Here is a 19538-nt window from a genome sequence, read left to right as displayed (position 1 = left end):
TAAAATATGAATAAATCCAGATTATTAGATACAAGATATCAGCCACGTGGAAATGAGACATGTAAATTTAGCCATTCAAATCAGGGACAAATCGCATCAAAACTGTGTTTATAGTATTTTGCAATTTTAGCGTCTGCTCTATGAAATACAGATTTAACAAACTGGACATGATAGTAATTGGCATGGGAATCACATACCTTTGCCTAGTCCTTCCCACAAGATTCTTTCGGAAGTGGATACAGAGGCTGACAATAAAGGGGAGCAGAGGACCAGCTTGCAGGCAGTTGGGCTTCTCCAGATACCACAGTAAACTTCAGGTGAGGTGGGCTGGAGCACTCGGCCTAAGCCAGGAGCTCAGAATCTCTTTTCTCTCACCAAGCCCAGATGTTACACCTGACTCCTCTCAAAGAGGAGTAAGCCAGAGAGCACAGTGCAGTAAGGTCACCTCAAGCCAAGTTACCACTGTAGCCTTTGATAGCATCCCTTAGGATCCCTGGAAACCACAGGAATAACCTAGTTCCATTAGGGTAGGAAACATCTGGAGCACTCCATGTAATCATCGACAAGAACAAGTAACAAAGGGAGGTGTGACCAGGAGAGGGAGAGGTTTGTGATCTCTTACTAGCAATGAGTGGAGCTGCTGGGTACAGAGTGCTTATTTGCAAATACTCTGGGCTGTGCCTTCAAATAGAGGACTAAACTTGTTCAGAAAAGCTCAAAGGAGCAAGAGTAGAGACTGCCATTTAATAAACAGTGTTGGGTAAATTGGACAGATACATGAAAAAAAATGAAACCAGACCACCAACTTGCACCATATACAAAATTCAAAATGGATAAAAGACTTACATGTAAATTGCGAAACCATAAAAATCCTCGAAAACAGGCAGTCGAGTCTCAGACGTCTCTTGTAGCTATATATTTTTAAAAGGTTTTATTTATTGATTTTAGAGGAGAGAGAATGGATGGGAGAGGGGGAGGAATAGGAAGCATCAACTTGCTTCTCACATGAGCCCTGACTGGGCAAGCCCAGGGTCCCAAACCCATAATCCCAGCACTCCAGGACCATGCTCTATCCACTGGGCTACCACAGGCGAGGCATCCTGTAGCAATATTTTTGCCAATACATCTCCTTGGGTAAGTGAAACAGGGAAAAAAAATGGGATGACATCAACTAAAAAGCTTTTACACACCAAGAGAAACCATTAACAAAAAGACAACCCACTCAATGGGAGAACAGGTGCCCTGACACGTCTGATGGGTTAATAACCAAAATTTATAAAGAACTTCTAAAACTCAACACCAGAAAGACAAACAATCCAATCAAAAAACAGGCAAAGGACCTGAATAGATACTTCTTCAAAGGGGACATACAGATGGCAAATAGGCATATGAAAAAATGTTCAATGTTACTCATCATCAGAACAATGCAAATTAAAACCACAATGAGATATCTTCTCATACCTGCCAGGATGACTATTATCAACAAATCAATAACATGCTGGAGATAACACAGAGAAAAGGGAACCCTCATACACTGCTTGTGGGAATGCAGACTGGTGCAGCCACTGTGGAGAACAGTAGAGCGTTTTCTCAAAAAATTAAAAGTGAATCTGCCTCTTGACCCAGCTATCCTACTTCTAGGAATATATCCTAAGAATCCCAAAACACTGATTCAAAAAATATATGAACCCCATGTTCATCACAGCGTTATTTATAATAGCCAAGGACTGGAAACAGCTTGAGTAAATAAAAAAAGCTGTGGTACGTTTACACAGTGGAATACTATGCAGCTGTAAAAAAAAGGAAGTCTTGCCTTTTGCCACAGCATGGATGGACCTGGAGATTATTATGCTAAGTGAAATAAACCAGGCAGAAAAAGACAAGTACCATATAATTTTACTTACATGTGGAATATAATGAACACAATAAACTGAGAAACAAAATAGAAACTGAGGCAGGGTCACAGGGAACAGATGGACAGCTGTCAGAAGTAAGTGGGAAGAAGGAAGTGGATCAGAGAAGGTAAAGGGATTAGCCAAAAAACGTATATACATAACACATAGATACAGATGAGAGTAGTAATAGCCAGGGGGAAAGAGGGCGTGGAGGCAGGGGAAAGAGGCACAGGCGGGGGGTGGGGGTAGAAAGAGACTTCATGGGGCACAGGGGGCAGGATGTGGTATGTAGATGGTGCCATATTGAGTGGGACACTTGAAACCATGTCAACACAATAAGTTAAACAAGAAACAAGAAAACATAGGGAACCAATTTATAAATATATTTATCTTTATACTGGTTCCACGTCATTATTGTTTTGGTTTAACGATTATTTTCTTTGGGGATATAAAATTATAGATATATTTCAAGTTTTTTTTATGTAACAATTTGTGTGACTGAGCCTATATAAATATTTTTAATTTACAATATACTGCATATTCTGTTTCCTTTCAAAATTATACTTTTCATTAAAATAATAAAAAATTAATTTTATAAGATGAAAGGAAAAAAAATAGAGACTGCTGACAGGGACCTAATGGTACAGAGCTGCTCAGAGATGGACCTTCCTGTCTCTAGAGGCAGGCAGTTCGCTGAGGCCCTGGAGATCCACTTGATATGGCCTTGTAAGGGGGGCTGGCACAGAATAAAAAACAAAATATGTTTCTCTGAATGCATCTGGTAAATAAGAAAATATAAATGCACATAGAACAGAACTACATAAAGATGTAGATGGTTTGGTAAATCTCCATGGGTCAGATATGTTTTTTACTGGGTATCCTGAGACAATCAATATCACTTTAACTGGTGAAAACAGCATTTTAAGCAATCAGGAAAAAGGAATAATCTAGTTTTAAATACTCAATGGTCATTTATTATATAACTTAAACTTATTCAATACATTAAGTACATGCATTTTTAAATAATATTTTTTTTTAAAATTAGTTTTTTAAAATTGAATAATCTCACTGATCTTTAATAAAACTTCCAAAAGTCTTAGTAGTAGTTCCACACTTTCCCAGCAGGTGGCAGATTTCTTCTCAAATGTTTATCTTCTTATAAAAGCCAGTGCTAGAGTTCATCATGTGTCATAACTGTAGGGGAGGAAAATTTATTTAGTTCTTGAAATTTTAAATATCAAATTAGCTCAAATCTCACTGATACATGATATAAAAAAAGTACAGGTACTGACTGAGGATCCTTTTGTTAGTTTAGCACCTATGTGCTTCATTATGTGACATGAGAATAGCTCTTTGTACATGATGGTATCTATTACACTGTACTGTATCACAACTACTTGCCTTTGCACCCCTTAGAAGTGAGCTCCCATGAGTATATGAGGACAAGGACCATACCTTACTTACCTTTGTTATTTCTAGGCAATGGAAGCCTTAAAAAATACTAATAGATTACTTGCCAAGACAACATGTCCTATCATTAGTGTAATGGAACAACAAAGAGCAGAAGACACAGGGTAATCTACAAAGGGAGGAGAGAGCATTCAAACCTAGATATCAGCACAATACAAATATGAGGTTCTATAATAGTGAAGACTCTTAGAGACAAGAATGGGTTCTTTTCCTTCTGCATCATGACCTGTCATATACTAATTGATCTAAGAACACTGAGAATTCAGGCTCTGGCTGTTTGGCTCAGCGGTAGAGCATCGGCCCGGCATGTGGAAGTCCTGAGTTTGATTCCTGACCAGGGCACACAGGAGAAGCACCCATCTGCTTCTCCACCCCTCCCCCTCTCCTTCCTCTCTGTCTCTCTCTTCCCCTCCTGCAGCCAGGCTCCAATGGAGCAAAGTTGGCCCAGGCGCTGAGGATGGCTCTATGGCCTCTGCCTCAGGTGCTAGAATGGCTCTGGTTGCAGTGAGCAATGCCCCAAAGGGGCTGAGCATCGCCCCCTGGTGGGCATGCCAGGTGGATCCCGGTCTGGGTGCAAGTGGGAGTCTGTCTGCCTCCCCCCACTTCTCACTTTGGAAAAATACCAACAAAACAAAACAAAACAACAAGAACAAAAAAAACCCACTGAGAATTCAGGTAGAAATAAATTAATATACAACTAAAATGCATCCTGCACCATAACTCAATATGGCAGGCAATATTTCTCTTCACTAAATTACACTTTAAAGATAATAAAGAAATATAAAAGGGAATACCAATAAAGGAATGGGCAATAAAGGAAGTGGTTATGAGACATCATTGGAGCAGAGCTGTCAATGAATTTCTAAAACTGGAAAAGAGAATATACAGCTGAAGACATAGACACATGGCTGGAAATGCTGGCACGTCTGACAGAAGAAGCCGGGAGAGCCTACCAACAGAAAACACTGGTGGGGAGCGACAGAGAAGCAATGAACTGAAGGGCTGGTCTGGAAAACCTGTGCCGTCAGCACCCTCCTCCCATTCGACTGCACACCAGAGAAGATCTGACAGCTTGCTGGTTCCAGGAGAAAAAGTAGAAGACTCTTCTTGAAAACAAATAGAAAAATCTATTGAGGTGGGGAGGCAAAGAGAGAGAGAGAGAGAGAGAGAGAGAGAAAGAGAGAGAGAGGGAGGGAGGGAAAGAGAGAGAGAGAGAGAGGGAGGGAGGGAAAGAGAGAGAGAGAAAAGAGAGAGAGGCAAAGAGAGAGAGAGGAGAGAGAGAGAGAGGGAGGCAAAGAGAGAGAGAGAAGAGAGAGAGAGAGGGAGGCAAAGAGAGAGAGAGAAGAGAAACAGAGAGAGAGAGGGAGGCAAAGAGAGAGAGAGAGGGAGGGAGGCAAAGAGAGAGATAGACACACAGATATTTCTGTATGGGTATCGACACTCTTGAGTCAAGTCCTTTCATCTTGGCTCTTGGGTAGGGTGTTGTGTGGGATGGGCTTTGATCTATCCCATGCACATATATCTAGAGGGCAGCCTGCCAGTTCTACAAATGCTAATGAACCCAGAGCTATCAATTTACCCTCTTATGCTAAGAAGGAGCCTCTTGGAAAAATAGACACATTTACACCATGGCAGGGGAAGGCTATGCCAGCTCTCTATATTAAGCAATCTAATCTTTCATTCTTAAATATATAAAATTTGAGGAAGAGTAAAAGCAAAAGAAACAAGGACCGAGATGACCAAACAAAACAATTCATCCAATGGAGAGAAAGATAACAAAGAAAACCAGATACTTAAAATAATTCTAATTAATATTTTCCAGAGATCTCTGAAAAGTCAATAAAGCTATAAAATAAGAACAAATAGAAACTCAAAGAAAGCAAGCAGGGAAAAGAAAGATCTGTTGGAGCCTGACCAGGCGCTGGCGCAGTGGATAGAGTTTTGGACTGGGATGCAGAGGACCCAGGTTTGAGACCCCGAGGTCACCAGCTTGAGCATGGGCTCATTTGCTTTGAGCAAAGCTCACCAGCTTGGACCCAAGGTCACTGGCTTGAGCAAAGGGTTACTCAGTCTGCTGTAGCCCCATGGTCAAGGCACATATGAGAAAGCAATCAATGAACAACTAAGGTGTCGCAATGGAAAACTAATGATTGATGCTTCTCATCTCTCTCCATTCCTGTCTGTCCCTATCTATCCCTCTCTCTGACTCTCTCTGTCTCTGTAAAAATAAATAAAGATCTGTTGGAAATTAAGATGTGACTGTCCCTCTTAAAAATAAAGATTAATAGAAGGGTTGAAGATAAAGTAAAAAATTTTCCCAGGACACAGAGGAAAAGGGAATATAAAAAGACAATATAACCACAGAAATACAAATGATCACAAAAGACTGCTATGAACAATTACGTGCCAGCAAACTGGAGAAGAAATGGATACAGCCCTAGAAATATACAACCTACCAATATTGAATGTGGAAGAAATAGGAAATCATAACAGACCAATAACTACTAAGTGTTAGAGTTAAATTAGCCACTGTAAAATTCATATTCTCCTCACCCAAGCATTCTGTAAGGTTAGAGTTCACTTGCTTGCTAGTCTCTTTCCTTAAAGCTGCCTGGGTTTCACTTTGAAATGTAACAAAAAGTTTACCTTTGGAAAAATGTCTGAGAAATCTTGCATTAGGGAGGGACCTGACTATTAAGGGAGTTTAAACCACAATAGTTGTTTGTGAAAGCCTATTCGTAGACTCACATCCCAGCTGTTCCTGGCAGACTGACCTCTTGGCTGTCTTCAGAACTTATCAAGTCTATGCTGCATCAAAGAACTTGTGTCTCTGAAGCAGAATTCTGCTCATTAGGTCACTAACCAAGGAAACAAAAACCCTGATATGCTAATCTGATTTTACCCAGGTGCAGGTATGTAAAACTTTTATTCAATTTCAGGGCTTAGATTTTTATGTTTGGGAAATTTGGTGTGATCTTAAAGACAAGCCTTTATTATTATTATTATTAATTATTAAGTGAGAGGCAGGGAGGCAGAGACAGACTCCCACATGAGCTCTGACCAGGATCCAACCAGCAAGCCCCCTATGGGGTGATGCTCTGCCCATCTGGGGTTGTTGCTCCATTGCTTGGCAACTGAGCTATTTTAGCACCTGAGGCAAGGTCATGGTGCCATCCTCAGCACCCAAGGCCAACCTGCTCGAACAATTTGAGCCATGGCTGCAGGGGGGGGGGGGGAAGAGAGAGAGAAAGAGAGAGGCGGCAAAGAAGAGGGGAACAAACCCTTTTTAAACTTATTTTTAGCTTTATCTTGTGTCAGGAGGCAACTTCTGTATGGTGATATGTGGTGATATGAATTGATGTTATATCCATGGGGGTATAGATTCTCTGCTCATATTTTAAATTTGTGCATTTAGTCCACATAAAAATATTCTTAATTATGTCACACACTTTCTTAAAGAAATTCTGACCTAATCATTTGATAACTTCACAAATAAGTTTGTAATCTATTCTAATTTCAGGTAATACAACATCTGTTTCACACACCACTGCAGAATGATGACTTACTTGCATTTTTCTTCTTGTTTTTAAGGTGATCTAACAGTTGTCGTATCTCAGTATCGTACTCCACCCATTCTGGGACAATCCTGACAGCAGCTTTTAGTTTTGGTTCTTTTGTTTTGGGATTATTGCACTAAAAGTTTAAATAAAGTTTTGTTAATTAAAAAAACATGCTGTATAAAAATAAAGGAAACACTTTAGGACACTGCTGTGTGTCACAGAGCAAACAAAATGCATTTCATAAAAAACAGAGTCCTCAGTAATGAGTACTTGAAATACTGGAATGAGTTTAGTAGAGACAGGATCAGTGAAATGACAAATTATAGTTTATGTAAGCAACAAGTGTTCAATGAAAATATCTCAATCAGAAATTTAAACAAAAATTGTTTAAAGACATTCTCATGGTTCACAAGTTTGCCAAACAATTCTGAAAAATGTTTTTGGCAAGAGGTCTAAATACATGACCATTCTGACAAAGAACATAGCAGACTATCTTAAAAAGTGTTTTCCTGCCATTTCTTTGAACTAAAAATCTGGTTTAATATATATACTTTACATTTTCCACAGACAAAATCATTTGTCAGCCTTTAGAAATGTCTTGAATATCTTTAGCAAAAGAATTCATTCTCCTTCATATGCCTGTGTTCTAATCAGAATTTGGTTTATATTAAAAATCAGCTAACCAGCCTGACCTGTGGTGGCACAGTGGATAAAGCATCGACCTAGAATGCTGAGGTTGCTGGTTTGAAACCCTGGGCTTGCCTGGTAAAGACCTATATGGGAGTTGATGCTTCCTGCTCCCCCCTCTTCTCTCTCTCTTTTATTTTTAAAAAGGAAAAAAAAGGTATTGAATAAAAACCAGCTAACCAGAACTCATTTATCATAATACTAATAGTTGTGAAGTTTAGAGTAGTCCATAAATCTCGGTCCTCACAGTTCCAACTTATTGGTGGAGTAAGACCCAAACATATCACTTAACTGATGTGTGTGGGGGATCTCAGTTTCTTCATCTACAGTGGAGGAAAGTAAGATCACCTCTACGGTTCCACTAATAGGAGCATAAATTCACTAAGTTACAAAGATACCCATTTCCTTAATAAGAAACGTTAACAGAAAATGCACCCTGAAGCTCATGTCTATGGACATTTTGTGGTTGCTGAAATTTGCCCCTTGCCATGTCTTACAGGAAAGCTAGTAATTATGAGCCAGGAGCCTGTTGTCTTAATCCTTTCCTCACCAGATATTTTCAGTTCATTCCATTATGGACTTTTATATATTCCAGAAGTAGTGGAAAACAGATTTTCTTTGCAAAAATCAACCTAACATGCAATTTGTTCTATAGAGTTTAGAAAACAGAACTATTTCCTCTCTTTTTGGGTTAGAAACTATTAGAATAAAAATACTATGTTTTTCTTAGTTTTTATTTGTGCTACAAGCCCCGCCCCAATCTGTAGCTGTGGTGCTTAAATGGGGGCTATAATGCCCCTCAAGGGAGCTTTGGCAAGATCTGGAGACAATTTTTTTTTTTTTTTTTGGTCATTACAAGGGGGTGGTGGGGTGCTACTGCCATCTAGTGGATAGAGGCCAGGGTTGCTGCTAAACATTCTATAATGCACAGGACAGCTCCACAGCAAAAAATTATGTGGTCCAAAATGCCAATAATGACTTAATTGAGAAATCTTTATTGAAATAGGGTCTTACTTTTGATACATTATTCGTGCTTTTCCTTCCCCTTATGCTATTTCCTTGGGATTTTTCTGCATTCCCTTAACTTTTCCCCCAAGGAGCTAGCTCCAAGTAGCATGTTCTCTTTTTAAAATGACATTTTTATTGATTGATTGATTTTAGAGAGAGAGGAAGTGGGGGAGATAGAGAACATCGATTTGTTGTTCCTCTTATTCATTCATTGATTGATTCTTATATGTGCCCTGATCAGGGATCGAACCTGCAACCTTGGCATATTGGGACGACATCCTAACCAACTGGCTACCCAGCCAGGGTTGCATGTACTCTCATTTTTATTTCAAGTCCACTAAAATCATCTGTCCTTTTCCTATGCAGACTTATGTTAGGAAGTAGCTGACCATCCAGGAATGACATTTCTCAGTTCTTCTTACATCTCCATGTGGCCACATGAGCAAGTCCCACCATGGGGCCAAGGCCTTTAAGAGTCAGGATGCATTCTCCACAATCCTTTTTTTCCTTTACTCCAGATTATACTACCCAACAGAAATACGAAAACTGCGTATATAATTTAAAATGTTCTAGTAGCCACATGTAAAAATGTAAAAGGAACAAGTAAAATAAAACTTAATACCCCCTTTTATTTAACCCAATATGTCCAAAATGTTATCAGTTATCAGTCCATATGTAATCAATATAACATTCTTTTTATTGCACTGAGTCTTCCTAATCTGGTATGTATTTTACAATTTACAGCACATCTCAGTTCAAACTAGCATCATTTTAAGTGCTCAATGGCCACATGACCGCCATACTGACAGATGGATACAGCTGATGAGAGGACCCTAGAGCAGTGGTTCTCAACCTTTCTAATGCCGTGACCCTGCAATACAGTTCTTCATGTTGCGGTGACCCAAAAAATAATTTTGGTGGCTACTTCATAACTATAATTTTGCTACAGTTATGATTCGGAATGTAAATACCTGATATGCATGATGTATTTTCCAATGGCTTTAGGCGACCCCGCTGGGGTCGCGACCCACAGGTTGAGAACCGCTGCCCTAGAGGATGCAAGCCACAAGTTGGATAGAGTCTGGCCCCTGAATTATGAGATACAGGGAAGTTTCCCGAAAGGATGCCCACTTAGATCTGCACTTGGGTCAGTTTGGAACCACTGAAATTTGGGGATTTGTTAAAGCAGCTCAAGGTAACCCAAGTACTCCTAAAGATCCCAAGGAGACCTATGTCACTAAGATATTAGTCACAACCTTTTATGTTACTACACAACCTTAAACAATATCATAGCTAGGTTCAGTAATACTCTTGATTTCTCTTTAGAAAACTCCCTTGCTTATAATCCTGAAATACTAATTCAAAAGAATATATGCACCCCTATGTTCATTCCAGCACTATTTACGATGAAACAATAGCCAAGATCTGGAAATAACCCAAGTGCTCATCAGTTAGATGAGTGGATAAAAAAAAGCGGCCCTGGCCGGTTGGCTCAGCGGTAGAGCGTCGGCCTAGCGTGCGGAGGACCCGGGTTCGATTCCCGGCCAGGGCACACGGGAGAAGCGCCCATTTGCTTCTCCACCCCTCCGCCGCGCTTTCCTCTCTGTCTCTCTCTTCCCCTCCCGCAGCCAGGGCTCCATTGGAGCAGAGATGGCCCGGGCGCTGGGCATGGCTCTGTGGCCGCAGCCTCAGGCGCTAGAATGGCTCTGGTCGCAATATGGCGACGCCCAGGATGGGCAGAGCATCGCCCCCTGGGGGGCAGAGCACCGCCCCTGGTGGGCGGGCCGGGTGGATCCCGGTCGGGCGCATGCGGGAGTCTGTCTGACTGTCTCTCCCTGTTTCCAGCTTCAGAAAAATGAAAAAAAACAAACAAACAAACAAAAAAAGCTGTGGTACATCTACACAATGGAATACTACTTGGCCATAAAAAGAAGGAAATGTTACCTTTGTGACAGCATGGATGGACCTGGAGACTATTATGCTAAGTGAAATAAGCCAGGCAGAGAAAGGCAAGTACCGTATGATTTTACTTATATGTAGAATCTAATGAACAAAATAAACTGACAAATGAAACTGAAACAGAAGCATGGTTACATGGGACAGATTGACACGTCAGAGGGGAGGGGTCTAGAGGGCTTGGTGAAAAAAGGTGAAGGGATTAAGCAAAAACAATGTATATATACAAAACAGACACAGACAACAGTATGGTGAGAGCCAGAGAGAGAAGCGGGTGGGGGAGGGGAAGAGGGCAGAGGGGAGATAATGGGGATGGAGAGACTTGACTGTGGTGATGGGTGCACAATACAATTATGCACATGGTCTTTTGTTGGGTTGTACATTTGATACCTGTATGGTTTTGTTACCTGTCATACCAATAAATTCAATACAAAAAACTTTCTTGCTTCTTTCTTAATAATACCATCTTATTTGTTTCTGCTTCATTCTATCATCTATAATTGCATTCTAACATGTTGGCATGCTACCGTTTTTTTTCTATACATTTCTATACATATCTGGAAAAACATCCTTATATTTTACTGTTCTGTCTTATTTTGTTCAAAACTGTATGAATTCTAAAATTTAGATAGTTTATTCTTCAGGGAATATCTTATAAATAATTATTTTATACTTAAATTAGCACATAAAAACAATATAGTCAGAAAATAAATGATAATATCCTGTAACTGTTAAAGACAATATAGTATTTGAACATGTGTTTTAGACAATAAATAAATTACTGTAGTTTGAAATATTTCCTGCTTAGGAGAGTGAAACTGTAGCATAATTAAATTGCTTAAAATGAAAATAAACTTATTTCTCAAAAACAAGGAATAAAATAGACATGTATAGAATAATTTGGGTAGAGACAATTATTTTGGTTATTATTTGGGGAATATATTTGCAGGAGAATTAAGTTGATGACATACTAATATGATAGCTTACTAATGAACATTTCTGTCAGCTCATGGCCTTTCTTTCAAAAGCCCTTGTGCAGAAAACAGTTAACATAGCCAGCCTAAGGTTCCTATTCTTAGAAAGGCCTGTTTGCAAGGTTGTCCCTTGGCTGGCATCTGGGGACATGTATTTCAGAAGTGTTCCCACCACTCCCCAATAGGAACGGCTCACTGTACCTAATCTGAGCAAACAGTATGCTTTATGCTGAATGCCCACTTTCCTTCTAGATGGTGGGAATGTTGGTATGTGCCAGGCAGAGGGGTTACTTATCTGACTAGTCCCCAATAAGAATCCTGGGCATTTCGTTTCTAATAGCTTCCCTGGTAGACAACATTTTGCATGTGTTATGAAAATTTTCATAGCTTAAGGAATTAAGCTTGTCCTGTGGAACTTCATAGGGTGAAGACTCTTGGACGCCCACGCCTGGTTTTCTCTGGACTGGACCCCATGCACCATTTCCCTTTGTTGCCTTTGTTTTATACCTTTTCATTGGAATAAATCATAGCCATGAGCAAGACTGTGTTCTCAGTCTGTGAGTCCTCTTAATGAATCATCAAACCTGGGGGTGAACCTGGGGACCCCTGACACAGCCGTGTACTTGTATGTGCCATTCCATTTGTAAAACACAAAATATTTCTATTTGAACATTTTCATATCTGCTTATACACAAATGGAAAGAACCACAGATATTCACCAGATCAATTGTTTTGGCTCTTTCTTTGGATTCATCATCACACCAGGTTTCACACCACAGCCAATCTTGAGGAAGAGACTTAATGGCAACTCGGTAAATCATATTATTGGGAAGATCCTACAGAAAAAAAAAAAGATTATTTTTGTTAATTTTTTTTTGGTTAGCATTTTTATTTATTTAATGAATTGTGTTTACATTGATTCTAGGGTCACCCCAAATGAATCCCCCCTCCCCCCTGTTCCCCTCAACATCTCCGTTGTCCCCTCCCTACAGCGCCCTCCCCCCTTCCCTTCAGGTTTATCCCATCCTATCATCCCCTTTCCCTCTTGGTGCAGTGGATAGAACATCGGACTGGCATGCAGAAAGACCCAGGTTCGAGACCCCGAGGTCGCCAGCTTGAGCGCAGGCTCTTTTGACTTGAGCAAAAAGCTCACCAGCTTGGACCCAAGGTTGCTGGCTCGAGCAAGGGGTTACTCAGTCTGCTGAAGATCCGCGGTCAAGGCACATATGAGAAAGCAATCAATGAACAACTAAGGTGTCGCAACGAAAAAAAAAAAGATTTAAACAAAGACATATAGAGATTAGAATCAGACAAAAGAAGTTGAAGATGTCATTTAGATTATAAACATATCCTTAAAAAACATGTAAATCTGAGATCTATTTTTAAGCTTTAAATATATAACTTGACCCAATCATTTTGTGTCATGAATGAACCCATGACCGGAACTAAGTCCACACCTGCCTTGGACTTGACCCCTAGCATCAAGTGGGCAGAAGAGGGAAGCCCAGAAACCCAGCACTTCACATTCCCCAGGTTATCTCCCTTGAAACACCAGTATTAATCACTCACAATGTGCTTGCTATTACTGTTTATGTCAGTCACTGCCACATTCTGATACTGAGGTGACCTTTAATTTCCCTATTAGAAAACAATGTTCCAGGAATATTTTCACATTTCTGCATGCTCAGGGCTTTCTAAGCAAAGATTGCTGGCACCTGAGTTAAAGGATATTTAAATGGCAAACAAGCCCAGTAAGTTAAAGATAGTGACCTCTGGAGAAATTTAGGACACCTTTCCCAGAGATATTCATTCATATGCCAGGGGATATAGAGACCTTTCCTTCTTCTCCCCAGATACTGTGGGTTCACATTCCAGAGTAAAGGGCATGCTGCTTCTCTCTTTGAGAGTGCACAGGGGTACCTATGTTAGCTGTCTCAAGCTCCAAGATTCATAATTTTAAGGTTCTTCTCTCACTCCTATTAAATATCAATACTGGAAGTATTAGTTAATGCAACAAGACAAGGAAAGGAAATTCAAGGTATGCAAACTGAAAAGGAAGAAATAAAACTGTCTTTGTTCGCAGGTTAACAGAATTGCTTATGCAGAAAGTCCTAAGAATAAAAACAAACAAACAAACAAACAAACAAAAACTTCTGGAACTAATAAAGAATTATAGCAAGGTTAGAAGATACAAGGTTAATATACAGAAGTCAGTTGCTACATACCAGCAATGAACAATGAGAATTTGAAATTAGGCACTGGCCAGTGGCTCAGTGGATAGAGTGTCACCCTGGCGTATGGATGTCCTGGGTTCAATGACCAGTCAGGGCATACAAGAGAAGCGACCATCTGCTTCTCTCCCCTTCCCTCTCGCCCTTCTCTCCCTCTTCCCCCTCCTGCAGCCAGTGGTTCCACTGGTTTGAGCATTGGCCCAGGGCACAGAGGATAGCTTAGTAGGTCCGAGTGCATCAGTCTCAGGTTCTAAAAATAGCTCAGTTGATTCAAGCGTCGGCCCTAATTAGATTGCCAGGTGGATCCCTGTTGGGGCACTTGAGGGAATCTGTATCACTATTTCCTCTCTTCTCACATAAAAAAAAATTTTAAATTAAAGAACACCATTCCATTAGTATTAAAACAAACAAAAAATAACTCCCCAAAATAAACCTAGATAAAAATATAACAAAATATGTTCTTCCACATGAAGAAAGAAAATTATAATATATTGATAAATAAAATCTGAGAAGGTCTAAATAAATGGAAAGATAGCCCATGCTCATGAATAGGAAGACTCAATATTAATAAGGTGTCAATTCTTCTCAAATTGATCTATTGATTCAATGCAATCCCAATAAAAGTCCTAGCAAATTATTTTGTGAATATTGACCAACTGATTCTAAAATTTATATGCAACGGCAAAATAAAAAAAAAATCCAGGACAACACAATATTGAAGAATAACAACAAAGTCAGAAGACTTTTACTATTGAACTTAATAGTCTTACTATAAAATCTATAGTAATGAAGAAAATGTGGTATTAGAAAAAAGAATAGACAAACAGACCAATGGAATAGAATAGAGAACCCATAAATATGGGAATTCTTTGTACTCTCTGCTCATTTTTGTTACTATAAAACTAATACTGCTCTAAAAATGTCTATAAAAAGCTTCGCTGGCCTGACCAGGCGGTGGCACAGTGGATAGAGCGTCGGACTGGGATGCCGAGGACCCAGGTTCGAGATCCTGAGGTCGTCAGCTTGAGCGCGGGTTTATCTGGTTTAAGCAAAAGCTCACCAGGTTGGACCCAAGGTCACTGGCTCCAGCAAGGGGTTACTCGGTCTGCTGAAGGCCCGTGGTCAAGGCACATGTGAGAAAGCAATCAATGAACAACTAAGGTGTCTCAATGTGCAATGAAAAACTAATGATTGATGCTTCTCATCTCTCCGTTCCTGTCTGTCTGTCCCTGTCTATCCTTCTCTCTGACTCTCTGTCTCTTTAAAAAAAAAAAAAAAAAAAAAAAAAAGCTTCGCTGTTCCTTCTAAAACTGTTTTCTTAGATAAGTCTGTCATCTTATCTCAGCCACTTTCTCCCTGGTCATGCTCCAGCCAAATCCTCTATAATTTCAAATTCATGATCCCACTCCCTGACAACCTCTGATTTTCAGCTCACTCTATCTACTATTCAGATATCAATATCCTTTGACCACAATTTGAACCTTCAATCAGCTGATCCCACCACTATTTCATTGTCCCTCATCCCTTAATGTCTTCACTCCCTTCCTTATAGAGTTAATTTCCATGGTTAGTCATTCCAGTTAAACCTTTGAACACACTTTTGACTATCTTACCTGTGTCATTTAGTTGTACTCACTTGGCAAAATTATAGTCCTGGTTAAATCCAAACCTCCGCACTCTCACCCATGCAACTAAACATGGCTTGCAAAACACAGACACAGACACACACAAACCATGCTGCTTTCACTTTAACCTCATGAATATTCATCTTAAAGGGGGACCTTAGTGCTGTTGAACAATTACACAAATATGCAAAAGTCTTTGTGTAGATACATTTCTATACAATTCTCACTTCTCTTAGGTAAATACCTCGAAGTGGAAAGACTGATCATATGGTAGGTGTATATTTAAATTTATATGAAATCGCAAAACTACTTATTTTCCAAAATGGTTATATTGTTTTCATTCTCTATCAGCAATGTATGCAAGTTCTAGCCACTGTACATCCTTGTTAGCACTTGGTGTGGTCAGTCTTTTTAAAGTTAACCATTCAAATGGGTGTGTAGAATTATTCACTGTAGTTTTAATTAGTGGGATATGAAGAAAAAAAGTGTCTGCTAGGTGAAATGTGAGGCAGAAGACAGATGGGGCACAGGAGGAAAACTGTTTTGAAGATCAGAGACATGTTTAAATGATGATGGAAATGAGTAAGAAAAAGATAGGGTACGAGAAGGTATATAGTGGGAAGAAGAGGTTTTAGAATGGAAAAGTGATGATAAAATACTATTATTTTTAAAATGTTGAGCTTGACGTTAAAAAATTATATATAAGTCTAGATATCCAATAGAGAATTTTATAAAGAGAAGAAGCTGAAAGTTTAAGAGCAGGGAGCAGGAGCAGTCTACATCTATATACTGAAAATTATTCCGCGAACATTTTACTTACCTGATCTAGGTTTGAAAGACTGTTTGGATCTTGACTGAGAGCTTGGTACTGGCCCCGGAGCCTGTCACCTGCTGCGATTCTCCTGAACTTCTTGAGATCCACAACGTATAAAGCACTGCCAAAAAATGAGCACTCCTTGATACTCTATGTTGTTTATAGATTTTTACTTCCCCCTAGTGTTTGTCTACTGTAATGACATTAACCATAAATATCCTTGGGTCTAATAATAATGAATCCTTTCATAAATTTGCTCCCAATATCTAATACTATTTCCAAGGGGTCTGAAGTTTGTTATTCTACTGTTAGGATCCAGATCCTCTTAGAGTCACCTCAGATTTTTCCAAGATCTCATGAAACTCATGGCATGACGAAACAGTAAAAGACTGAAGACAGTATCTCCATTTTGTAATCTGACAAAATTTAAATCTTTCTTAGTAGTTAGGATAATACCACCTGAGCCATATTACTTGGGTTTAACTTGGTTTGGTTATGTAAGCTGAGCAAGTCACGTAAGTGCTGTATGCCTCAGTTTCCACAGCTATAAAATGGGGATAATAACAGTGCCTCAAAAGATTGTCATAAAGGTTTTGTGAGTCAATATATGTAAAGTCTTATAAGAGTGACTGGCATGCAATAGCTCTATGTAGTTGGTTGACATTATTGTATAATTTCTACGAGAAAAGAATATCAGTAATTCAAAGTTATTTATTTACTAAAGGGTAAGAGTACACACTTTCTTACCTGATGTGGTATTTCCTTTTTAAAAGATGTGATGCCCAATATCCTTTTTTCCAGAAACGATACCCATCCATTTCAGTGCGGCTATCACAAAATGGAGTATACCCATAAGGGGCTCCATCCAGATCGAAGTCTCGAAGCTCTTTCAGGTCATGTCGCACAATCTAAATAATACAGTTTTTCTGATGAAGACTAGGAAATAATATAAGCTCCTTTCATCTGAATCTCAAATCGTTACTTTATTGCAGAAATACAGAGCGCTGCATTTCCTCCCAGTCCTCACGTAACACGAGTCTACTAAGTTACTATTTCTTTCTCTCGCCCTCATAGACTAAGAGAAACCTAAAATTTATATACCTACTTTATATGACAGAGGTCTTATTCATGAATAAGAATGATTTATTACATCATTTTCATCATATACTTTAAACAAAATGTATTTTGGGAAGGCACTAAATATTAGACAAGTGCATACCTCCAAGTTTCTTTCTCAAGGTATGGATTAATAATTTGAAATCATTTTTATGATAAATTTCTATTATTGTATGTTGGCAAATATTATTTTGAATCATAAAGAAAAATCCCCTGGTTAGCTTCAATGGCTTTAATGCAATAATGTTTGCATGTTTCATTAATAATTTTTTTTTTATTTTATGTTTCATTTTTTAATAGACTCTAGCCTGCTTGAAAAATATCACTGTATATGTTGTGGACAGGTAGGAGAAATATTGTCATTATGTTTGCAAATGCTTAGTTCACCACCCATATCTGCCTGTTCCTTTAGTTTCTAATGGTAATAATTCACATCTGCTGACTTGGAAAACAATACAAAAAATAGAGTTTACAATATAAGTAAAATATAACATAAAATTTGAAAATATACTTTTTGTCCTAAATATAAATACTAACTTGTGCATTTAATTTATATAACATTAATATTGACATAAAATAATGAGAACTTGGTTTTTGCGTAAATGCCAAAGAATGTTTTTTAAGGTGGAACAATGAGAAGAAAAATATGTATAGTTGCTAACTTTCCAGCAAGAATAGTTGATTTTTTACAAATATCAGCTCATATTCATAGGAACTCAGATAACTTTTATTATAACTAAGTATCTTTTATTTTTAATTACCCAAATTACAAAAATTACTACTTCAGAGAGAAAACTGCTATGTCCTAAATAACAAATGATATTTCTTGCAATGCCTTCAATTCTCCTGGAATTCTGAGTTTTTTTTAAAAGATCTTTGCTTTTATATCATAATCATGGCTTACATGCTTATGTAACCTGGCAACAAAGATAACAGTAAATACCAGCAACATAAATTGAGTTCCTACGCTCAAAAGGATAGAAATGTTTACTAATAAAAATAATAGTTAACCTTATTACCTGGTCAGCATCAACAAAAATGATTTTGTCCACTGCTAGAGGAAAAAGGACATCAAGGAAAAGAATTTTGTAACCCCAAATAATCCTTTGTTTTTCCGTCTGTTGGTGAAGCCAACGTGGCCACTTATATTGGACTAGTTCGTACTGGAATCCATATTCCTTAGCCATGTGAGGAATTACCTCCTAAAAAAGACACACACACACAAATCAAAGAATACGTTCAAGGAAGAAAAAGTAGTTTTTGTTTTAAAGGAAAAAATTATTTTAAAAGGTAGAGTTTACTATAAAATTGCTAAAAATTCACAAGTGTTAATGCTACTTCTATACACCTACTAACTTCTATATACCTACGAACAAGAAATATGAAAATGCTGGCAAATATAAAGAGACAAGTATACATAAAACTACATAACGACATTAAAAATAGTTATATTAGTTAGAAAGGTTATTAACTAAGACAGATGTTCTCATATTTTTACAACTAACATTTGATTTGAGAACATTTGACTTTAGAAAGGAAAGCCTCTGGATTATGGAACACCTATGCAATCAGTTTCTAATTGAGGTGGAGCAAACATAGGTTTACAATTGTTCTATGGAAAATACAATAATTAATACAACAATAAACTCTGTTTTACATATTTACAACTGTAATCCTACTTTTGACCCACCCTGTATATACCACCGTGTTTGTCAGAGATACAAAGATGATAAGGATGTCCAAAAAACATAAAATGAGTTGTAAATTGATACATTAGATTCTCTATAAGTTTCACGTTTGAGATTTATGACTAATTTAGTGATTAAAAATACAAGATAGTTATTGTGGTCTGAATATTTGATATCTGACTTAGTGTCTTAAGGTTTAGAGCAGTGGTCCCCAACCATTTTTGGGCCACGGACCAGTTTAATGTCAGAAAATATTTTCACGGACCGGCTTTTAGGGTGGGATGGATAAATGCACAAAATAAAATTATGTGACTGGCGTAAAAACTGTGGTATTTTAAAATATAATTGTCGAACTTACGAGACAAGCATCAAGAGTGAGTCTTAGACAGATGTAACAGAGGGAATCTGGTCACTTTAAAAAATAAAACATCGTTCAGACTTAAATATAAATAAAATGAAAATAATGTAAATTATTTATTCTTTCTCTGTGGTCCGGTACCAAATGGCCCACAGA

The 19538-nt window shown here is 38.4% G+C and overlaps 1 protein-coding gene across 3 annotated transcripts in view; it reads right to left on the bottom strand.

Annotated features, from left to right (window-relative positions):
* Positions 1–2853: 2853 nt before the first annotated feature.
* Positions 2854–19538, bottom strand: part of UGGT2 (UDP-glucose glycoprotein glucosyltransferase 2) — a 282351-nt gene continuing 265666 nt past the window's right edge. For all 3 annotated transcript variants that reach the window (XM_066236801.1, XM_066236802.1, XM_066236804.1), the window contains 6 exons: positions 18356–18538; positions 16968–17128; positions 16227–16341; positions 12270–12386; positions 6932–7058; positions 2854–3089 (listed from right to left, as the gene is read on the bottom strand). In XM_066236801.1, coding sequence (XP_066092898.1) covers positions 3067–3089; positions 6932–7058; positions 12270–12386; positions 16227–16341; positions 16968–17128; positions 18356–18538 — 726 coding nt within the window. In that variant the 3' untranslated portion in view covers positions 2854–3066. The remainder of the gene's footprint in view (positions 3090–6931; positions 7059–12269; positions 12387–16226; positions 16342–16967; positions 17129–18355; positions 18539–19538) is intronic.

The sequence above is a fragment of the Saccopteryx bilineata genome, chromosome 6, assembly GCF_036850765.1.
Source record: "Saccopteryx bilineata isolate mSacBil1 chromosome 6, mSacBil1_pri_phased_curated, whole genome shotgun sequence".
In the NCBI taxonomy this organism is placed as follows: Eukaryota; Metazoa; Chordata; class Mammalia; order Chiroptera; family Emballonuridae; genus Saccopteryx; species Saccopteryx bilineata.
The sequence above is the reverse complement of the archived record's forward strand: the minus strand, read 5'-3'. Positions and strand labels throughout refer to the sequence as shown.